A 17,619-nucleotide genomic window follows, 5' to 3' on the forward strand; every position below is an offset into this window, starting at 1 on the left:
GTGTATGTGTGTGTGTGTGTACAAGAGGAAGAACCACAACACCATATCATTAAATCCTGACCACACCTTCACCTGCAGCCACTGTAGCATGCCTGCCTGTCCCACATTGGCCTTGTCAGCCATAAGCATGCCTGCAGTCATCATGGACCAGCCCTTTCGTAATAATCTTCATTCACAAAACCAACCCAGGAAAATACTAAAGATCAAATAGGTTAATAAAAGTATGAGTAGAGTCAATATTTAAATTAATTGGTGAATTATGCCATGTGTTATATGGCATGTGTTCAGGAAGAGAAAAGACTATATTAATGTGGATATATGAACTAAATGATGGATTGTATCACATAATTAGAATAATGAATGGGCAGTAATAGAATTGGCATACACTAACTAGATTAAAGAAAGAACAGTCAATATTAGTGCTAACATTTAAATCAAATAGCAATCTATATTAAATACAGAAAATATAAAAACTGACATGTAAACTAAATAGTAGATGATACTATAAATTAGCTTAAGTGAAGCATAGACAATATTAGGGGAGTGTAGAAAATATTAGGGAGCATAGGCAACATAAACAAAAGTGTATACTTTACTATATAATAATTAAGGTAAAAAAAGTACAGGCAATATTAGAGTTAACATTTTAATCAAATTGTGACTCATATCAAATACTAATTAAACTGATAAAAGAATGTGCTGTATTAGGTATGAAATGTAAATTAGATTAGACCATTTACTAATTACATTCAGGGAAGGAAGAGCAATGTTAAATATGTCATTTAAAGTAAGTGATCAGGAAACAAGCTTTCTAACCACACACCCACACCTGCACCTAACACAGCCAGAGAATGCAAGAAACAAGGTAAGAAGTAGGTAAGAGGTGAGTGCTGAAATATAACTAAGAAAAACAACAAAAGTGAGAGAAAATAAAAATTCTTTGATGTATTTATTGCTTCACTGATTTGTTCATTCGTTTGAAAGATTTTTGTTTTGTTTTTTTCAATCAGAAAAGGATTTTTTTGGTAATAAATTATGAGACAAAAAATTTGTCAATATCGTGTTGTCTGTGAATTGATGACAGACAAAAGTTTGTGGAATGGTTCCAAAACGTCCTTGGACGTCATTTTTGGTCAAATGCAGATGGAACGGTCCCCAATATTATGGGCACTCCATCCACCAACAATTCAGCAGTATTTTTTTTTCAACAGTAAAATCTATGATCTATGGCTCTGTCAGTGGTGTTCATCTTGGCGACGAGAACTTCGCCTTTTCTTTTTAGGGTGCCGTCGTTCTAGGAATCTCTTTTGGTGAGCCAAAATTGGGAACAGTTCTAGAATGAAAGAAAGAATATAGAAAGAACACGACAAAAACATATAATACAAATTGTAAGAAATTTGGGGGCAATCCCAAAAAAAGTAGAAGTATTTAGACATTTTTAGCCTGAAATAAATGAACCAGTTTTTATTGTCTACAATATTTCCTTCCAAATTGAGACACAGGAAAGGGAGAGATCAACTTATCTGATTTGTTGTCGTAGGAGAATCATAATTTTCAGTGGTATAATCCACATAATAGGTGCTTTTGTTGCTGTTTTGTCCCAAGTCACTTACACCTAGATAATCACCATTAATTCCATCGCATGTGTCAGTTATGTCATATCTTCAATACTCCATACATCCTCTCCAGCACATCTCTGGGCTAAAGGCTGTAGCGTATTGGCAACTGAGTGTCTGCCAATCAGTGATTTTCAATGTGAACATGTGTATAATAACCCCAGCACTCAGCTGAGGGTCATATCATCAACACCTCATACATCTCACTTCTGTATTATAGACACCAATATCTTATGTACTCTATTTCTATTCACTCTATGAGTTGGTTTATCACAAAGTCTAAGAGATTTATGGAGAACCGATTTTAATTCTATACTAACACAGTTACACAAATTGTCACAATATATCCACGGTTTAAAGGTCAAAATTTCTCAAATAATAAATATCATAATACATATTTTATAGCAGACTTACTTGCTTAACAATGAAAAAGCTTATTAAAAAAAAATCTGATTCCTGAGTTATTCCCCTTTATTACAGTTTATGCAACTTACTTTGACTAGAAAATTATTTGGACCAGAGTAGATTGTTAAGAAAATAAACCATCAAAATTCACAGTATTCAATTACAATGTTTTCTCTTCTGAGTTCAAATTATAAATTTACCTTCATGCTTCATTCTTCTTTGGCCAATATAATGGGATGAATTCAACTGTCTATATCCCCTAAAAATGTTAGTTCTGCATCAGACTATTGACTAAAGAGGCCTAACCCTAATTTACTCTATTGTTATGTCTGTAAACAAGACATTTCAATAGTTTGTTTAGTTGTAAATAAATAGCATTGGTTGATACTGTTGTTGTTTTCCTTTGACTCCAAGTTAACTCTGGTCAATAAAACTTATGATCAAATATTTTCCTTTTGTCTCCATCTCATTTTTTATTTTCAGATACTGTATATAGGACTGCATTATACAATGTCCTTTTCTTTTTTTTTTTAACTAAAATAGATGTATACGATTTGACAGAAATTTGACTGCTATTTCTATCAGGCCAAGCTAAAAATAGAAGCTCCTTCAATGGCTTGACTGACAATTGTTTTCTTAGCTCAAAGTGTTCACTTAAAATGCTGCTAAGTGTAAAACATTAAAGAGAAATAGATTCTAGCAAGCAGACTAGCCCTAAGTATACCAAATGGAATTGAAATCTTCAAATTCTACTGTAACAACCCAATAATAGGAACCAATCATTTCATATACACAACAGCCCACAACACCAAGACCTTAACCAAATTCTCATGGAAAGAACAACTTAAATTAAATACTTTATGCTGAAAATACCCCACACCACCCTGAGCTTAGCCAAGCTTACTATTCAATATCTCTCATGGCAAAACACAGCTAATAAAAATCAACCAGCAGTTATGTCATATAGAAAAAAAACTCCAGTCCACATGGGGATCTCACAGTGAACAGACTATTCTTATAGCCATACCTGATCTCTGGTTGAGTGCATTTGTAGCAGCAGCCATTTCAGCTTGTTGGATACTGTGACCAATTCCTGTAGCCAGACGTTCTCCACGGAAATACACAGCTACAGTATATTTTCTTGTGTTTGTTGGACCAGATGACTCTATAACCCTGGAAACATTAATAGAAATATTATATCAAATGTTGTTAGCATCATCATCATCATCATTTAATGCCCTTCTTTCATACTGGCATGGGTTGGATGGTTGGACAGGAGCTGGCCAGACAGGAGCCTGCACCATGGTTCTGGCATGATTTTTATGGCTGGATGCCCTTCCTAATACCAACCACACTGTAGAGTGGGCTGAGAGCTTTTAACAAGGCACTCACACAACTGAAGCCAGTTTTGACATGGTTTACACAACTAGATGCCCTTCCAAATACCAACCACTTTACAGTGTGGTTGGGTGCTTTTTAAGTGGCACCTGCATTGGTGGCGTCACCAAGTGACTCTACAAGACAAGGAGTCTTTGTGAGGGGAGGAAGCATTGGAGGAGATGATCATATGTCAGATGATGAAAGGTTAGAGTGTGACAGAGAGACAGAAACATATCTCGCAATAGAGGAGGTACGAGGTTACCTAGCCAGAGAGGGAGAGACAGAAGTAAAGAGACAGATGAAAAGAGACAGAGGAAGAGAGGGAGAGGAAGAAAGCAAGAAAGAGAGCGATAGAAAGAGAGCGAGAGTTAACAAGAATGAGAGCAGAAACAGGTGTGCTGCTAAAGAGGCGGAACATAGTTACCTAAAAAGAGAGGGGGGTTACCAAGAAAGAGGTGTGTTGCTGTAAAGGAGATACATGGTTACCTAGCCAAATTTGAATTCAGAACATAAAGACAGATGAAATGCCACTAAGCATTTTGCCTGGCATGCTAATGATTCTGTCAGCTTGTTGCCTTGTTAGTGTTTTAATAACAGTGTAAATGTTTGCATGTATGTGTATATATATATGTGCAGAACAAAATGTTTTTTCTTGTGTGTAATATAAAGCAATATGAAAAATGGTAAAAGAACAGAAGTTCATCATCATCATCATCGTTTAACGTCCGCTTTCCATGCTAGCATGGGTTGGACGGTTTAACTGGGATCTGGGAAGCCAGAAGGCTGCACCAGGCCCATTCTGATCTGGCAGTGTTTCTACGGCTGGATGCCCTTCCTAACGTCAACCACTCCGTGAGTGTAGTGGGTGCTTTTTACATGCCACCGGCACAGGTGCCAGACAAGGCTGGCAAACGGCCACGATCGGATGGTGCATTTTACGTGCCACCGGCACGGAGACCAGTCTAAGCTGGCAACGGCCACAAATCGGACGGTGCTTTTTACATGCCACCGGCACATAGACCAGATGAAGCTGGCAACAGCCACGAATCGGATGGTGCTTTTTACGTGCCACCTGCACGGAGGCCAGTCAGGGCGGAGCTGGCTACGGCCACATTCGGATGGTTCTCTTACGTGCCACCGGCACTGGTATCACAGCTACAAATTCCATTGATGTTGATCGAATACGATTTTGATTTTCACTTGCCTCAACAGGTCTTCACATGTGGAGCTTTGTGTCCCAAGAAGGAAAGGAATGCATAAGTGGGCTGGCTACATCCCAGGTAGAGGCCATGGGATTATGGCCTCACTTGTCCTGCGGGGTCTTCTCACGCACAGCATACTTCCAAAGGTCTCGGTCTCTAGTCATTCACCACCTCGTCCCAGGTTTTCCTGGGTCTACCTCTTCCACAGGTTCCCTCAACCGCTAGGGTGTGGCACTTTTTCACACAACTATCTTCATCCATTCTCGCCACATGACCATACCAGCGCAAACGTCTCTCTTGCACACCACAACTGATGCTTCTTAGGTCCAACTTTTCTCCAACTTTTCTCTCAAAGTACTTCTTAGGTCCAACTTATGTAATATATATTAATAAAACGATGACATGAGACCAAAGGTTGTGTAATCACATTCATTTGCTCGCAGCTATTTCAGCTATAAAGAATTAAGCACTTAGAGATGAGTGACAATAGAACATAGCTTCATCAGAGCCTTGCAAGTTCACAACAGCTTAGAAATACCATGCATTATATGTATGCTGAGTTCTAGCAAATGGCTATTCATCCTGATATGGTTAAGCACAAGAATATATAAAAAATATACACACATATTGTGTGTGTGTGTGTGTATGAGGGACAAAGAGAGAGAGAGTGGCTGTGCATGTGCGTGTGTGCATAAAGAAGCTAGAGAAACTCACTTGTATATTGGTATATCTGGTTCACCACCATCTAGTTCTCGTAATGTCAAACAACATTGCTGAAGCTGTGATTTCGGATCATTCCAATCCTGATTCAAGATGAAGTCCTGTTGTAAACACCAAACAAACAAAAGATCAGTTAACAAAAGATCAGTCATCATCACTGACATCACTGGTCTTCACATTACTTCATCCTTTTTTTTTTGTTTACATAATCACTTCCATTATCACCAATTTCACTACTGTTATCATCATCATCATCATCAGCAGCAGCAGCAGCAGCATCAACTCCATTACCCTTTGTTATCACCTTCCTCACTCCCATTATCATCACTATCACTATCATCACCAGCCTCCATCTTACTTCCCCTTCCTTCTCAACATTATTATTGTTATCATCACTATCACTACTAACAACATTATCAGTGGGCTGCACATTTCTTCTTTTAATCATCATCACTGCTGATGATTAAAACATCATAATCATCATCAGTAGTTCAGGTTGTTAGTTAAAACCATCTCTGCCACTCTTGTATTATCATCACCATCAGCCTTAATATAATACTAACTTCCAAAAGCATTCACATATTAAATAAACAAATATCCAATTTCTACACAATCTCACTCCACACTAACTTGTACAACCTGCTACACAAAAACAATGTCTTCAGTGGTGACTCCTATGATCCAGTAAGTTTTTGGGGTTCACCACAATTATTTCTAAGATGTTTCATTTCATTATTATCCATCATTTTATATCTAAACAACCTCACTAAATTTTGAGCTTTACCAAGATGGTTTGCCTGAATTAGATTTTTAAGACAGTAGCATTATATCTGAGAAAGGTGAGGCTCAAATCTTGTAGGTCATGCAATTCCATCAGACACTCAAAAAGCAATAGCAAAATCTAAAAATTTAACATAAACAGACAAAATTCAAAATATACACCTGAAATACTGAGGGAATCACTGCATTTACTAATATTGGCTTTAAATTTTGGCACAAGGCCAGCAATTTGGGAGGAGGGGCTAAGCTGATTACATTGACCCTAGTGCTCAACTGGTACTTGTTTTATCAAACCTGAAGGGACGAAAGGTAAAACTCAAAATGTAAAGACAGACAAAATACTAAGCATTTTACCCAGTACAGTAATGATTCTGCCAGCTCACTGCCTTGCTGCATTTACTAATATTTATAACTATTTGCATCAACACTGGGAGTGTAAGAATCTAGAAGCTGGACAAAATTATAATGATTCTAACAAAAATCCAAGTGAAGTAACACTTCACTTTATGATGCAACAGTGATGTTGCAGTGTTCTAGGGCTTTGTATATGTGTCTGGTTGTTTTGTTTCTTGAGTAGTCACCAAGAGTGTAAGGGTTGAAGCTAGCTGCTATAAGAAACTGTACCTATTGCCTGTCCATGTGGACTTTTATTTTTAATATTTTTTATTTTTTTTGTGTAGGTGTAGCTTAATAATGACAAAGTTATTTTACTCAAGTTTTCTTTATTTTCAAAATAAATTGAAACAAAGGCAATGCAATTCAATACAAATATGGTATCAAAATGGTTAAGGTGGTGTTGAATATTTTTTTATGTAAATTGATAGAAATGAATAGAATTGAAAGCTTTGTTGTTGATGATGATTAGAATGGTATGTATGAGGAATTATTTTTTTTATTCTTGTAGTTATCAGGTATTTCTGTGTTAGGTTTGGTGATTGAGTCTGTGTTGTAATTTGGAGAAGAGGATGTGTGAGTGATGATGTTGAGGACTCAGTCTATCTAGAATTTCCAAAGTTGTACATATAAGAATGATGATTCTTATATGTACAACTTTGAAAATAGTTGCAATATAGGTGCAGGCATGTCTGTGAGGTAAGAAGTTTACTTCCCAACTACATGGTTCCAGGTTCAGTATGGGCATATAGAAATAGACAGAAGCATAGAAAGAATGCAATATATCCAGACTCTTTCACCACAAGCCACACACTAACTGAGACACAGTATAACTAGGAAGATTGATCTATAAGAGTAATGCTTTGTTTGGTCAACTATTCACATAACATAGGGCTTCTTTACCAGAGCTGACCGGGGCCCTCAAATTAACCTTAGATAAGTTACAGACAAGGCCTTCAGTGGCACCCTTAAAACCCAGTGGGCATACCATGAATTCATCTAACTAAGGAAGAAACAGATAGCTAAGTAATACATTATATCCAGAAGATTTGGTAATGGAAATTTTCACTTACTCTGAGTCTTGGGAAAAAACAGACATTGCAGAAGACACGGCAATAATCAAGAGCTTTGTCCACGTAGAGAGCCCCAATGAATGCTGTGAATGAAGGAAAATAGTATCAAGAAGAGTTCTCACGCGTATTAGAGGAAGATGTCTTTAAAATCACAACAGATACACAACAGACCACAAACTCACATCTTTCACACAATATGTAATTTATATTGAAATCTCACACACACACAGACACATAGAATTAATTAAATCTCCTCTCATGCTCATACATTTATCCTACACATACACACAACACACTTACTTACAGATATGGACATACACACAAACATATATATACATATCCACACAATCACTCAAATACATACACAAATTTGAACACATTAACTAACCTTCTAGTAAATCAGCTTTCTCCTTTGGTTTCATTTCCAGATGGTCACCTCGGGTGTCAGCATAAATAACATAGTTAGACATACCCAGGTCATCACACACAATGGCCTGGGTTCTGTTGTTTACCAGAGAACTTCGTAATAACTAAACACACCAAAAGATCACAACAGTTAGATTGATATATATATATACATACAAGGTATAAATGCAGCTTATATAAAGGATAACAACTTGATCAACAGAGTTAGTAGGTTATGTAGGGTCAGTGGTGGACTGGATCTAAAAATATTGGTTGTCAGGAGACTAAGGGGGCCCACCCGAAACTACAAGGGGGCCCACCCGAAACTACAAGGGGGCTCACCCAAAACTACAAGAGGATCCACCTGCAACTACAAGGGGACCCACCCGCAACTACAATGCTATCGTTTAATTTTCTTTTTTTTTTTTGGTTAAAAGTATTCTTTTCAACTGTCTACAAACACAGCCAGGCTGAAATAATTAATGCATTCTTCCAGAAGTGAATAAAAAATTATAAAACTTGAGGGAATGGGTCCCTTAGATACTAACATGGGCCCCTATATATGGATTCTAAAGGCACAGGGGCCCACTTGCCATTGGGCAAGCTGGCAACCTGGCCAGTCTGCCACTGTGTAGGGTATATATACATAGCACAGTCTGGTACAGTTGCTAGTATAGTACAAATAGCAAGTATGGTATATAGGTTAGTAGTGTGTATATAACAATATGGTGTGTTGACTAAAAAGATGCACATAGCAAGAGTATGATTTATTTGTCAGTATATGTGATGTATTGGTTAGTGAAATGTATGTAATAGAGTATAGTGTTGTATAAGTGAAGAGGATATATAAAACATTGTACGTAACATACTGGTCATTGCAATAGGTGTATAATAGAAAATTATATGTAATGGTAATAAGTTGCAACAGAATGGCAAGAGACCTAAATATAAGCATTTCAAAACTCTACTTCAACCACCACCAAAATTTAAAACAAAAGAAAATTATTTTTTTTTGACATTGGCAAAGAAATTTTGTTGCAATAAGTACAGTATTGCAATAAGTACAGTATTTAATACAATAAGTATTAGTATTTAATAGATACTTAAACCTAGAAGGGTGAAAGGGAAAACTGGCCTGAAGATTTGAATTCAGGATGTAAAGGGACATAACTAAATATTCCAAGACAATTAATCAAGCATTTTACCAATTCTGCCACCAACAAACAAAAATTAATATAAATTATTAAAATAAATATAACTTCTATTTCCATCTACTACCTCTCAACACCACTAACTCAAGTGACAGAAAAATGATAGGATGTATAATCTTATGGAAGTAGGACAGTTATATGGACAAGGAACTGAAATACCAACTTACAAACCTTCACATTAAATCCTGATAGCAATTTCTTCCGTATGTGGGTAGTACACTTAATTCTTCAATACCTTGGATCTTTTAATTGTTACAAATACATGCCAGGTTTTCAGAAATATTAACTACAATTGACTGACATCTTATCCAGATCATCTTTCTCTCTCTCCTTAACGTTAAAGGTATTTACATAACACTGATAATTGAGCAGTCCACCTCCACTTAGCAACAGAATTGATTATCCAATTAGAAAAGCAATAACTCCAACCAAACCCACCCCATCTAACCTAGACCCACAAAATAAATACAAGAACAGTAAAATGAAATAATTCATTCTTTACTAAGATAAATAGAACCAAACAGTAACCTGCTTCCAAAACCAGTGACATTTTGAACAGTGTAGGAATCACTTATGGAATCACCATTATACTGTACCATTCTTTCCAACATCCAGTTTGGGAACAGATATTAGACTAGCACCATTATAGGATCTGTCATATACCACTACATACTACTAGTGAATCAATGAAGGAACATCTATGCAGCCACATAGCCTGCTAGATATAACAGCCAAAATCCTTCAAATCACAAACTACTCAAAATAAAAATGCTTGGGAAAATGTAGTCCGAGGTGTATTTCTTAAAAGAGAGAATAACTGGAATAATTGTTCTCTCTCAGCTGCACACATGTGCATACACATGCTTGGCAACCAGCACACAAATGAAAATAATGTAGTAGTTTATCATCATCATCATCATCATCATTTAACGTTCGCTTTCCATGCTAGCATGGGTTGGACGGTTCAACTGGGGTCTGGGGAGCCCGAAAGCTGCACCAGTCCAGTCAGATCTGGCAGTGTTTCTACAGCTGGATGCCCTTCCTAACACCAACCACTCCGAGAGTGTAGTGGGTGATTTTATGTGCCACCGACACAGGTGCCAGACGAGGCTGACAAACGGCCACGCTCGGATGGTGTTTTTTATGTGCCACCGACACAGGTGTTTTATAATTATACTTATTGTATATTTAACATCCCAGCTCTTTATACTCTGAGTTCAAATCCCACTGATGAAACTCTGCCTTCATCCTTCCAGGATCAATAAAATATATAGCCAATTAACTAGCAGAGTCAATCTAATTGATGAACCCCTCACCCAACTATCCGGTCTTGTACCTAATTTAGAAACAATTATACACTTGGTGTGCATGTGCTTTTACTGCAAGAAAAAAAATTCTATACAACAGATTTATGAACACACTATCTACTACAGATCAGATTGGTTGGAATATTTTTGATTGCATAATTTTCCAATTCTCCTCATAACTCATCCTTTTTATCATTCAGTCTAGAGACTTTGTCTCTCTCGTATGTCTCATTTTCTCTTACTTGAGCTCATCTTTTATATTCACTCATTTATAGGCGCAGGAGTGGCTGTGTGGTAAGTAGCTTGCTAACCAACCACATGGTTCCGGGTTCAGTCCCACTGCGTGGCATCTTGGGCAAGTGTCTTCTGCTATAGCCCCGGGCTGACCAATGCCTTGTGAGTGGATTTAGTAGACGGAAACTGAAAGAAGCCTGTCGTATATATGTATATATATATATGTGTGTGTGTGCGTGTTTGTGTGTCTGTGTTTGTCCCCATAGCATTGCTTGACAACCGATGCTGGTGTGTTTACGTCCCCGTAACTTAGCGGTTCAGCAAAAGAGACCGATAGAATAAGTACTGATCTTACAAAGAATAAGTCCCGGGGTCGATTTGCTCGACTAAAGGCGGTGCTCCAGCATGGCCGCAGTCAGATGACTGAAACAAGTAAAAGAGTAAAAGAGAGAGAGTATACCCCAACAGCTTTTGCTGTTGACACCACCAAACTGAACAAATTTATCAATAAAGCACCAAAATTGCGATGTTTCATTAATAACTGATGTGGGATTAAGCATATCCATGTCCATTGGGTGTTTTACCGGTGTTTCATATGTTTCTTTGTTGTCCTTCTGTACCATATTTTATTATTTTCATTATAAAAGTCTACTCAGTAAGGGCTTACCGGAGCAAAACAACAGCCAAAACATCACTTCAACAATATTCTCTTTAATGTTTTGCTGAGGGTATGCACAGACATTTACTGTGTCCAAATTTTGTCTTTCTTTGCAGAGTATGAACATATCCATGTCAGTAACCATCATAAATTAAAAAGCAAGAGCAACTCCTTCTTAAAAGCTACTAGACATGAATGATGGTGGTGTATATGATATGAGATAGTGGATTGCAATGCTCCATCTAAGTCTATGTTTATGCACAACTTAGAGGGATCATCGCACACAACACCACCACATTATAGCACTGCAAGAAACAAGGGACCAACTACATGAACTATTAATGTGCCTGAAAATCACCATCAAATCCCTCCCCCCACCATCTTCAAAAAGAATACATTGGGTAATGTTGTCTTACTGAATGGTCACACAAAATACTTCTGCTCAATCCAAGTTGATCTTGAGCTAAGCAACAGCAACAACATCAATAGTAATCACTGCAAATTATACCCAACAAAATAAAACTACAGTCAAATACTCACAGACAAGTGACCTTCATGATGGTCTGGAAAATGACGGAATAGATATTCAGAGGCAACCAGTTGTAGGACAGTGTCACCAAGAAACTCAAGTCGTTGATTGTGACCTCTGGTAAGTAAATAAAAGAGAAAAATGTTAGTTACTTACAAAGAGAAATAAGATGTGATATTTATTTCTCTCATTGAGAAATTAGCAATGTGACTGATTAAAACATCTGATTTCAATTACACACACACATACATACAATCTGGTATTGTACCTACAATTATGAATGTATGAATACAGTCATGAAGTTATGTGTATACATATTTATTCATATATATGATATATATTGTCTGAGGATTCCCATACTGAGATGTGACAACCTGACCAACTCATGCTAGCATGGAGAATGGTTATAAAATGATGATGATGATGATACTGTGTGTGTGTGCATGCATGTGTATGTGTGTGTGTTCTAAAAATTATCTTTCATCTGTTTTTCCATGTTGACATGGGTTAGAATTCTCTCAGAGTCTTGGCATTTCTTTGTTGTTCTTCACCACCTGGTACACAACACAACAAAAATCCCTACCACCACCAACCATTGTTATTGTGTATACCATAAACCAAGCATGGGCAGCCTTTTTCAAGAAGTGGGTTGCATGAGACACGTTTCATCATCAGGTGGCCACACTACTCAAAAAAATCAAGGTATTTTTTCGTCAGGTGTGCCATTCAGGAATTTCTGCAAGCCACAGTTTGCCCATGACTAACATAAATTAAAATTCATGCATTTAAAAGATGGAAAGTAATGGGAGTAATGGAGTGCAGAAGTTTTAGGAAAGACTTACAGAGTCAAGTTGTTGTATCCCACATTGCGGAGAGTGAAAGCTCTAGCCAGGAGTCTGATATGGCAGAAGGTGATACCTGTGTCATCTTCAAATCTCACCAATTTCTGGAATTACATTTTTATACATTTTATTTTGTGTTAAAGAAAATATACATTTTATTTTGTGTTAAATAAATACACACAAATATATGCACAAATACACAAACATATACACAAACACACAAATAAACACACACACACACACAAACACATACTGTCGTTCATTTCTCACCACAAGGCTATCTTCTATTCACATCCGTGGTCATCTTGCATTGAACAAACAAAGATAGCATAGAATAGTGAGGTCTCTTTATGCTTGCTGAGGGCAATACAACCTGTCTTGGGAGGATGCCACAATAAAATGCATCCAATACATACTGTGAAGTGATTGAGGTAAAGAAGTGCATCCAGCCATAGAAAACATACCATTAGTGGAATGCCCTTTCTAACGCCAAACACTCCAAGAGTGTAGTGGGTGCTTTTACATGCCACTGGCACGAGGGCCAGTCAGGCAGTACTGGCAATGGTCACACTCAAATGGTGTTTATTACGAGCCACCTGCACATGAGCCAGTCCAGCAGCACTGGCAATGACTTCGCTCAAATGTTTTTTCACGTGCCAGTAAGGCAACACTGGTAATGATCATGCTCAAATGGTGCTTTTTACGTGCCACCAGTACGGAAGCCAGTTAGCTGCTCTGGCAACGATCACACTCGGATGGTGCTCTTAGAACTCCACTAGCACGGATGCCAGTCATCGAATTTGATTTCGATTTCACTTGCCTCAATAGGTCTTCACAAGCAGAGTTTAATGTCCAATGAAGGAAAGGTACGCATATGTGGGCTGGTTACACCCCTGGTATGGGCCTGTATTTGGAATTAGGTACCACGTTCTCTGTTTTTTGTCTTTGTAGCAGGACACTGCTTCTGGTGCATGTCTGTGTATGTTTGTGTTTGCTTGTATGCATATATATGTATGTGCATGTATAGTATATGTGTGTGTATATAAGTACCTGAAGTGCTGGTGATGATTCTACCCAGTGACGGTCTCCTTCTGGTTCATCCTCCTGTAATGGGTGGAGAGGAAGTTGTTTCCAAGTACGTACCAGGTCTGTATCATCAAATAACGTCTTGGCAAAGATCTTGTCTACCAAATCAACACCTCCATCAAGAAACAAAGCACCTGGATAAAATAACAACATAAACGACATGAGCAACAACCCAATAATCCAATCCAATAGTCAACAAAGTAGCAACACACCTCAAAAGATAATTTATGAATAAATCATTAATAAAGCATTAAGGAGGAAAATGTTGAGAAATTTCTGAGCAGTAGTTGTAGATGGCCAGAAAATGTCCCCTGCAGCATGTTCCCCACATCTCTCCTCACACTTTATGAAGCTTTCCAAATGTGAGAACTTGAAGAAATTGTCTTTACAAATATTACTTTTCTTTTATTCTTTTACTTATTTCAGTCATTTGATTGTGGCCATGCTGCAACACCACCTTTAGTCAAACAAATCAACCCCAGGACTTGTTCTTTGTAAGCCTAGTACTTATTCTATCTGTCCCTTTTGCCAAACTGCTAATTTACAGAGATGTAAACACCAAAATCAATTAGTAGTTTGGCAAAAGACAATGATAGAATAAGTACTAGGCTTACAAAGAATAAATCTTGTGGTCAATTTTTTCAACCAAAGGTGGTGTCCAGCATGGCCACAGTCACATGACTGAAACAAGTAAAACAATAAAAAACTAATCCCGACCAAATCCAGGTATCTAGTAAATAATAAAAATCAACTTACCCATCAAAGCTTCAAAACAGTTGGCCATGGCATGTTTAAGGTCTGATTCATAACATAAATCAGGGCCATGAGCATAGAGCATGAAATCCTGCAGGTGAAGTTTCTACAAAATATACAAATTGGCATATTCCCTTAGTACTCTTCATACCCATCATCATCAATAATATCTGTCACTTTCACCAACACCACCAGCACCACCCTATCATTAGTAACCTTCACCACTACAACCAGCTTTATACCATAATCATTTCCACCCACAAATGTCTAAAGTGCTGCAATCAGTAACATCATAACCCTCATTATCACCATCAGTCAAAATCATATCATCATCATTAGCATTATAATAATTATGATTGCCATTATCCATAAACAATCTACAAAGTGCTCAGATCTCAAATTAGCTTTGCATCACAAATCTCATTTTTCAACTCACTAAACTCTTCAGGAATGTCATGGTGGGGAACATTTATTCACAACTTCCCATTTTTGTCTGCCCTGAACTGCATACATATCATCCTTTAACAGATACTGCTGATTATAAATAATCAAAAAGAAAACAGCAGTGATAGTGTTAGTGTTGGTACTAGCATTGGTAGAGGTGGTGATGATAACATGTTGTCAACACTAACTATTCAGCCATCAAAATTAAATCAACAAGCCCACAGAGACACTCCTTGCATAACTCTTACAACAAAAATAAGTCAATTGAAAAGTACAAACTTTTGCAAGAACAGCTAAATGTTGGTTTTGAACTATAGCTGCCCGATATGTTGTGAGACCACCTTCTTCTAAGCCTGGAAACATGAAGAATAAGTGGACGCTGCAAAAGAAAAAACACACAAAAGGATTAACTCAGTAAAGCATATGAAGAAACATTAAGTTTCAATATAGTTTGTTTTGTTAGAATGGATGGCTGAGTAGAAAAAGCACCAGATAACCAGCAAAGAGATTTTTGTTCTGCATCTTATCACCAAGTATGGCATTTTAATAGAAAGACATGGATTCACCTACATATAAGTAAACAGGTAAATGGTATAACTAACCCTAACTGTAACTACTGATTTACAACTGGTACTTCAGAGCAGTTAAACCTGCCTAGCTCTAAGTAGATTCCACAGGAGTGTACAATTCTTGGCTGTAAACAGATACTAAAGATTGGTATATTCCACTTAGTTGTAAGCAGGCTGAACTGGGGCTAATCAACAAAATCTCATTCTCTCTAGGTTCTCATTCATGTGTTTCTGAGATAAAATCCCATTAAGGCCAAGTTTCCTTTTTCATGTTTCTAATTACAATTCCACCCACTATGAAACTTGTGATAGTTCAACATCCTTTGTAAAACACATTTATCTTCTATTTTTTTAAGCTATAAAGCTGGTAAAAACAGCAACAATTTGGAGCTATATGATTCAGAAAACAATTGGCATTTGTTGTGGTTTTTTGTTATTTTTTAGTTTACTATATTGGCTAAACAAACTTCATTCAAAGGGTCTATCAAATAGAGGTTGTTAGCTCTGTAACATATTGGGTCAAAGCAGCACATTTTTTTCCAACAGATATTGACCCTGTTAAGAATGGCATTAGCTGCATAAGTATCACTCCTCTAGAAAGACCTGGAAAGGTTATGAGCACTGCCTCAAAACAAAAACTATTTAGAAACTTTTTCCCAAGCAATTTGCATCTACAAGTCAGAGTGACAAAACCGATCTTTCTCTCTCTCTCTCACCCAATAAACTCTACACACAACATCAGACTTTGGTACCTGCTTACAGTTAAATGGGTTGGACAAATGAGAGTTAATTATGAAGCTACTGTCCCTTCGGCTATCAGCCTAATATACTATTGACTCTTATTGTCTGCAATAATTTTAACACCAAGTCTTGTACAACGGAGTACCACACTAGATAATTCATTCTGCCTAGAATTGAATGTCCTTGTGAGGGACACAACACAACACAACACTGACCAAGATCTGACTCACTGATCTTGCAGCCAACTGGCCAGCAGCTTGTCAACCCAAACAGCTATGACCATCAACTATGACACTCTAAAAACAATGTGTGAAAATTGATAGTTTACCTTGATAGGAATTCAACAACAGCATCACCCAGGAACTCCATCCTTTCATTATGAGGTATTTCAGAAGATGTTTCTTCTTTATGTCCCATCCGGGACATGATATCAATGAGAATATTGATGCCTGGTCAAAGGAGAAATGAAGAGCAGTTATAAGAAGAGTTTGTGCCAGAGACAGAAAGATGAATACAAATTTTGAGAGAGAATGTAAAATGATGTTTTCTATATCATCATCATAATCACCATCATTTAACTTCCGTTGTCCATGCTGGCATAGGTTGGATGGTTTGACTGGGCTGACACGCTGGAAGGCTGCGTCAGGCCCCAGTCTGATTTGGCATGGTTTTCTACAGCTGGATGCCCTTCCTAATGCCAACCACTCTGAGAGTGGTAAAGGGTACTTTTACATTCCACTAGCACAGGTGCCATTTGTGTGACACTGGTATCAGCCACGACTGCAATTTTGCTCGGTTCGATGGATGATCTTCTCAAGCACAACATAATGCTAAAGGTCTTGGTCATTGCCTTCATGAGGCCCAACACTCAAAAGGAACTCAGCCACCTACCTCGTCTCTGTGAGACCCAGAATTTATCAGTGTAACTGAGAATCATCATCCAGACTGATGTAAATCTTCCATACTAGACGTCCCAATCAAGCAATGAGACTTGAATGTCTTGTCTGGGTTTTAGTCACATTAGTCTTACATTAGTCTAGCTGAAATATCTCATCTCCATATACTACAACTGCAGATGAGAACACTCATTCACTAACTGAATTGGTTGATCCTGGCCATTGACAGTTTCTCATCAGACAAAAGTAACTAAAATAAGCTGGCTAATTCAATAAGAACTAGTCAAATACTGGAGTTGATTTAACCAAATATACACCCCACCCTAACCATTTACAAATTTTCTGGTGCAGATCATTAAGGAAGAGGGTAACGAA

General features: G+C 37.5%; 1 protein-coding gene across 2 annotated transcripts in view; it reads right to left on the bottom strand.

Annotated features, from left to right (window-relative positions):
• Positions 1–923: 923 nt before the first annotated feature.
• The window catches only part of LOC115209644 (ribonuclease 3), a 49,070-nt gene continuing 32,374 nt past the window's right edge, over positions 924–17,619 (bottom strand). For both annotated transcript variants that reach the window (XM_029778102.2, XM_029778101.2), the window contains exons 19-29: positions 16,677–16,797; positions 15,318–15,417; positions 14,598–14,700; positions 13,806–13,975; positions 12,756–12,859; positions 11,925–12,030; positions 7,958–8,099; positions 7,570–7,652; positions 5,318–5,424; positions 3,049–3,194; positions 924–1,333 (exon numbers count right to left, since the gene is read on the bottom strand). In XM_029778102.2, coding sequence (XP_029633962.1) covers positions 1,236–1,333; positions 3,049–3,194; positions 5,318–5,424; positions 7,570–7,652; positions 7,958–8,099; positions 11,925–12,030; positions 12,756–12,859; positions 13,806–13,975; positions 14,598–14,700; positions 15,318–15,417; positions 16,677–16,797 — 1,280 coding nt within the window. In that variant the 3' untranslated portion in view covers positions 924–1,235. The remainder of the gene's footprint in view (positions 1,334–3,048; positions 3,195–5,317; positions 5,425–7,569; positions 7,653–7,957; positions 8,100–11,924; positions 12,031–12,755; positions 12,860–13,805; positions 13,976–14,597; positions 14,701–15,317; positions 15,418–16,676; positions 16,798–17,619) is intronic.

The sequence above is a fragment of the Octopus sinensis genome, linkage group LG3, assembly GCF_006345805.1.
Source record: "Octopus sinensis linkage group LG3, ASM634580v1, whole genome shotgun sequence".
In the NCBI taxonomy this organism is placed as follows: domain Eukaryota; kingdom Metazoa; phylum Mollusca; class Cephalopoda; order Octopoda; family Octopodidae; genus Octopus; species Octopus sinensis.